The sequence below is a fragment of the Melanotaenia boesemani genome, chromosome 18 (genome assembly GCF_017639745.1).
Source record: "Melanotaenia boesemani isolate fMelBoe1 chromosome 18, fMelBoe1.pri, whole genome shotgun sequence".
NCBI lineage: Eukaryota > Metazoa > Chordata > Actinopteri > Atheriniformes > Melanotaeniidae > Melanotaenia > Melanotaenia boesemani.
The window spans coordinates 21,887,977-21,894,771 of NC_055699.1; the positions used below are offsets into that span (position 1 = coordinate 21,887,977).

The window sequence follows — 6,795 nt, forward strand, 5'->3', positions numbered from 1 at the left end:
AAAATCTAAATCTGAAAACAAACCAGATGAAAAGTTCTCTGCTGCATTTATTTTCATTTTTAGGTTGTTTTTTTTTTCTTGTTTTAGAATTCAATACAAAAAGTTGATTCATCAACTTCTATTCCTGAAGACTGAAATATTTTCCAGACAAACAAACATTGTGGTTGTGATTCAGCTCCATATTTCTTATCTGCTGTTTCTCAACCTACATTCACACACAAGCTCTTCACACCAACTCTGTGCTGTGAATAAATAAAGCAGAAGAAACAAACACAGCAGGTAAACAGAACAGCATTTATCTCCAGTGATGGAGCATCCCTGCCTCTCTCCTTCATGGCTGTTCAGTAATCATCCTTTGTGTCTGTGTTTGGATCACCTGCACAGGGTCGTAGCAGTTCACCTTCTCAGCTTCTCTTTGGCTGCAGAGCTATGAAACACTGACTCTGCTCCACATTTTCACACATTTCTCACCTGATGGAAAGCTGCTCACACACTCTCACAACTTCCTTCTTTCCACTGTTACCTAGCAACAAGTTAGGTCATAGCTTAACTTTATTTCATTTTATCAATCATGTTATTTTTCTTCAGATAAATTCTTCTTTGTATTTTACTTAAATCCACTTAACAGGAATATCTGTTTCAGTCTGAACTGACCTTGTGTAACAGAGATCATTTTAATGAAATGAAAATCAACTGAGAATGATTTCTGTTAAATTATTAGTGTGATGAGGTTTTTGGGTGTAATATGTCGTTATTAATGCATGTGAGTGAAGATAACTGCTGCTGGGATGAAAAGTATTTTCTAATCAAGTCAAAGATGCTTCATTTCTATCAGTGATGGTGGAGAGTCGCTTCATATCAGCTGATTAATTATTACTTGATCTTTATTTCATCCATCGATATTCACTAATGCTCAACGTCTAGAAGCATCAGTCAGTGATTATATATTTGTTTCTGTCTGACAGAATCAAAGTCTTTTGCTTTTATTTAATAAATCATCATTTCATGAACTAAACCACTGAAGAAGAAAACAGACTTTACGTTGAAGACCAGAACAACTTTTACATGGTATTAATCTCAATAAACAAATAAAACATGGTGTCTGACCTCAAAAACTCCAGTCTGCAGTGTGGACTCTCCAGAAATCCACAAAGATCTTTAACAGCAGACGTCATGTTGTTGTTGCTCAGGTCCAGTTCTATCAGATGGGATGGGTTGGACTTCAGAGCTGAGGTCAGTGAAGCACAGCTGATCTCTGACAACCAGCAACCCTGCAATCTGAATAAAGAACAAAACTGTGAGCTGAAGCCAACAGGATGCAGGTTAAAACAGTCAAACAGAAGCAGAGAAGAAGAGTCCTCATTAATATTAATGACAACATGCTGCAGCTTCAATAAAGACGTAGTGACTTCAGCTCCTAATCTTTGCAGCTCCACCAGAGGCTCCATCCATGCAAACTCATGTTGTGCAGCCAAACGATTAAAGCAAAGAAATTAAACATTTCAGGATAAATTCAGGTGGAAATGGAAACTTTGATAGAAATGTAGATATGAGCTGTTTTATAGAATGATAAAAGCAGAAAAACATGCTGTACTGATTCTCTAGGAACTATATGGTGGCATGTTTGATGGCCACATCTGCAGGTTGAAACACAAGAATATCAAAAATATCATCTAATGATGAAATCCAACTTTGACAGAAGCAGAACTTGTTATTGTGATATGGCCTGTTTCAATATTTTAGTAAAATACAACATTACAGAGACTTATAGAAGCGTTGGGGCTATCTATTCTTAATATAGAATCAAACAAAGATATTTTGGTTTTTCTTACTGATTTTTACTTATTGTAAATTTTATATTTAACCTATCCTTTCTTTATTTGTCATGAAGCGACTGTGTGCGCATAATTTTTCTGTAAGATTTCAAACTATACACTCGGAAATTTCATGCCAATTAGGTAGGAATTAAAAAATATCTAAAACATTTATTGCACAATAATTTAACCTGAAATTAATGAAAATTATTCACAAAATATTTGGTTATCTTCTGATATTCTTCTACTAAACATGTAATAAATAACTAGGGATTTGTCTGAATCATGATCAGCAAACTTGCTGATGTTTATGCAAGCCAAATATCCAAAGTAGTTTTCATTGCTCTAATGATCAGCATTAAGTTAAAGTGAGCAGAGCCAGGGCCAACTGAGCCTTTGTAACCATTGTCTCATGGTTTTACCCAGAGACCCTCATGAGGAGGATTCAACTCATCAGTTTCTGGTTTATTTTGTCCTGTTAAAGATCATCTGTTAAACTTTATGCCCTGTTAAAAAGTTGCATTGTTATTGTTAACTACAAGGTCTGTAATTTGAACTTTAAAGCTCAATATAATTATGAAAGTTTAATATTTTTCACAATTTTTAAGAATTTTTCATGAAAGTATTCTCTTTTAATGTATATGATGATTAAATTAATCACTATAAAGAATTAACCATTTAGGTGCGAGTTTTGTACCATTGGGAGGTTTTTTTCTAAATACACTATAATTTAATATTCATCCTTTTATCATGGTTACAAACTACTTGATTTTTTTTTTTTTTTTTTTTTTTAAGAAAAATCTATTAGACGAACCAATACTGTTGAATACATGGCCTCTATCAGTATTTTACATTCTATGGCTATGACAGGATAAAATCAGGATTTTTATTGTATTTTACACAAATTTTTAAGGTAATGCATCAAATGTTTTCACTCAAATCTAGTTACCTCCGCTAACACTTCTGGGTATATATATATATATATATATATATATATATATATATATATACTCTCCCACTTTTGTGTGTACACCATCATTCAGTATGAAAGCTGCATAATCCTTTTGGATTTCACTGAGAGAGTCTGCAGCATCTACTGCCTGAGTCTCGGACTGAGTAATATCAGTTTATCACAATCACTATGAGACACATTAGTATTTAAAATATACACTGCTTATTAAACTTGTTAAACACTTTGTTCTTTACATAGTTGAATGTGCTAACAAAAATCACACAAAAATTATCAATGGAAATCAAATTTATTAACCCATGCAGGTCTGGATTTGGAGTCACACTCAAAATTAAAGTGGAAAACACACTACAAGCTGATCCAACTTTGATGTAATGTCCTTAAAACAAGTTAAAATAAGGCTCAGTAGTGTGTGTGGCCTCCACGTGCCTGTATGGCCTCCCTACAATGCCTGGGCATGCTCCTGATGAGGTGGCGGATGGTCTCCTGAGGGATCTCCTCCCAGACCTGGACTAAAGCATCTGACAACTCCTGGACAGTCTGTGGTGCAACATGGTGTTGATGGATGAAGCGAGACATGATGTCCCAGATGTGCTCAATTGGATTCAGGTCTGGGGAACGGGTGGGGCAGTCCATAGCATCAAAGCCTTCGTCTTGCAGGAACTGCTGACACACTCCAGCCACATGCATGGTCTAGCATGGTCTTGCATTAGGAGGAACCCTGGGCCAACCCCACCAGAATATGGTCTCACAAGGGATCTGAGGATCTCATCTCAGTACCTAATGCCAGTCAGGCTACCTCTGGCGAGCACATGGAGGGCTTGCCAGAGGTGGGTTTATTAGAGGGTCATTACTGACCCACTGCCAAACCGGTCATGCTGGAGGATGTTGAAGGCAGCAGAACGTTCTCCACAGCGTCTCCAGACTCTGTCACGTCTGTCACATGTGCTCAGTGTGAACCTGCTTTCATCTGTGAAGAGCACAGGGCGCCAGTGGCAAATTTGCCAATCTTGGTGTTCTCTGGCAAATGTCAAATGTCCTGCACGGTGTTGGGCTGTAAGCACAACCCCCACCTGTGGACTTTGGGCCCTCATACATCCCTCATGGAGTCTGTTTCTGACCATTTGAGCAGACACATGCACATTTGTGGCCTGCTGGAGGTCATGTTGCAGGGCTCTGGCAGTGCTCCTCCTGTTCTTCCTTGCACAAAGGCGGAGGTAGCGGTCCTGCTGCTGGGTTGTTTCCCTCCTACGGCCTCCTCCACATCTCCTGATGTACTGGCCTGTCTCCTGGTATCACCTCCATGCGCTGGACACTATGCTGACAGATACAGCAAACCTGTCAACTCGCATTGATGTGCCATCCTGGATGAGCAGCACTACCTGAGCCGCTTGTGTGGGTTGTAGACTCTGTCTCATGCTACCACTAGAGTTAAAGCATTGCCAGCATTCAAAAATGACCAAAACATCAGTCAGAAAGCAGGAACTGAGAAGTGGTCTGTGGTCACCACCTGCAGAACCACTCCTTTAATGGGGGTGTCTTGCTAATTTCATATAATTTCCATCTGTTGTGTATTCCATTTGCACAACAGCATGCGAAATTGATTGTCAATCAGTGTTGCTTCCTAAGTGGACAGTTTGATTTCACAGAAGTGTGACTGACTTGGAATTACATTGTGTTGTTTAAGTGTTCCCTTTATTTTTTTAGCAGTTGCATCTTCTGCCCTTTAAGAGCCTGCAGTGGTGCAGAAGGACAGGAAGCTGTCTGCTCTCTGACTGGACAGTTTGATTTGTCATCTTTCAGTCAGATGTAGGTGGAAAGACATGGTCAAAAATCTGCAACTTCATAGTCTTGCACGCAGATTATCATTCTGCATCTGTGAAAAGATGTTTGCAAAAGTACTTCTTTGTTCATTTTCAAACACTTCTTTTTACAACCATGTAAATCCTTTTTTATAATTGAATTTGAATAGTTAGTTGCAGGATGACAAAACTTTAATTAGAAATACAAACTTTGTAATTATTTGCAAACATTCAGTTACTGCTGCAAAATCTTTATGGCTTTATGTTGAGGTCATAGATCTTTGCTCAGGTGATATAGGTTACTTGTTAGTTGGCATACAGAGCAGGGAAGTGAGATCTGATCACAGGTGATTACTCAGGACACATTTGGACACATTTGAACAGCAGATTTAAGTGTTGAGAGTGGAAAATGTTTGGCTTTGGGATACTTTATGTAACTACCATGTGTTGATTAAAAGTAACAAAACTTTGTCAATACAAAGCAGAAACCATAAAAATACCTCATGTGGTTAATTTCAGTCATTCCTCCCTATGAGTTTCCTTCTGACACCTTGCTGCTTCGCTCTCCCCTCTTCTTGCATTTTTCTGCCAATATTCTTAATTTTCTACTCAAGATATTTATGGACAATTTTTAAGACTTTTACAGTCTTGTCAGTGTCACGTTAGTGTGGCCGACAAATTGCAGAAATAACATCCCGTATCTACAGATGACTATTGCCAGGGCTGGCCCTGGGCATAGGTGACCTAGGCAGGGCACCATCTGTTGAAAGGAGCGCCTTCAGGTTCGTAATGATACTGATAAGATAATATTGATGGACGATGTCACCTTGTCGTGTGTTGCCACCAAGAAAATCATTAAAAAAGTTTTTAATGAAAAGACAGTCCAAATAGTCAGGTCTGCTTACAGAAAAGACGAGGAGGAGGAAAAACAAGCCCAAAGTAGAGGTATGTCAGAGTTACTGAACATTAAGACTGCATGTTTTAACTTTTCATTTTGACATCGACATTGGGCTAACGCTAACTAAGATAGATGCTATTGTACCATAACAATATCTGAACAACATAATGTCATGATGTCAGAATGACATAAAGTAAAGGTTACATAAAAAAATTTTAATTGTATTTTTAATGCATTATTTATGCAACTGTTTGTTTATTGTAAGGGTAAGCTACAGCTATTTAATGTTACTTCTATAAAATTTAAAGTAATGTGTTAAATTTGTATTTGTCCAAAATTTTGCAGCCACAACCGGCACCTGTAGAAGCTGCTAGAGAGGAAGTCTCAGCCTCATTGTCTGCACCAGAAGCTTTCAGTTCAGAATATAAGTTAATTCAACAAAGAATAATGACTGCAGTACTATTGCGTTTTATGTTTTTTATCTAACAATTATTAAATTATATTTGGATCTGTAGCAGCAGATCTAAATGAAGAACACTGAATGTACAATGCAGAAATGTCATAAAGATGATGGAATACAGACAAATGGCCAGTCTGTGTCACTGAGTGGTGGGCCTGGGTGGCTGGAAGGGCATGAGGGAATTATCTTCACTTACCAACTTCGTGTTACAACTTACATATGAAACATGCTTTAAAGATTTAATTTGATTGCTTGATTGATTTTTTTGGTTTACTAAGTGGCATTATTTTTTTTTAATCATAATTGTAGCAGTTTTTTATAGTTTAATGTGTTTTTGATTGCATTGTTTTAGGATTTGCACTTGTGCCATTTCTTGCCCTGGACTTTTGCACTAACTAATGTAATTTCTTTTTAATGAAGTATTATTTATTTTGTTCTATTTATCATTGTTGTAGCAGTTTAATTTATTTTAGAGTATTTCAGTGTGACTTTGTTTTGTTTGTTAACAAAGAGGCAAGAATTTGGACATTAGTTACAAAATGTGTGTGAGTGAGTTATGTAGCTTCAGTTTCGATAAGCATTTTGCCACATGGGTGGTGGGGGAAACTCCTGTTTTTCCTAGGGCACCTGCCAGCCTAGAGCCAGCCCTGACTATTACAAACTTCTACAGAAGATCACCATGCTGGAAACAAAGATTCAACGGCTCGAGGTGAATGTGGAAGTAAATGGATTGTGTGGAAACGAAACAACCTTGCCTTTAATAAAAAGAACAGCTGACAAGATCTTGCTAACAGCTAATTAGCACAAACATGGCTGGGAAGGACGGTGTACAAGGTGATAATTCTTTCACT

The 6,795-nt window shown here is 37.7% G+C and overlaps 2 protein-coding genes across 2 annotated transcripts in view; both read right to left on the reverse strand.

Moving 5' to 3' along the window:
- LOC121628724 (NACHT, LRR and PYD domains-containing protein 12-like) overlaps window positions 1–6,795 on the reverse strand; it is a 2,607,341-nt gene that overhangs the window by 402,505 nt on the left and 2,198,041 nt on the right. Inside the window, exon 26 of the mRNA XM_041967976.1 lies at window positions 1,108–1,278. Within this exon, the coding sequence (XP_041823910.1) occupies window positions 1,108–1,278 (171 nt within the window). The remainder of the gene's footprint in view (window positions 1–1,107; window positions 1,279–6,795) is intronic.
- The window catches only part of LOC121628761 (gamma-crystallin N-B-like), a 119,057-nt gene that overhangs the window by 93,517 nt on the left and 18,745 nt on the right, over window positions 1–6,795 (reverse strand). The gene's annotated exons all lie outside the window — the stretch shown is intronic.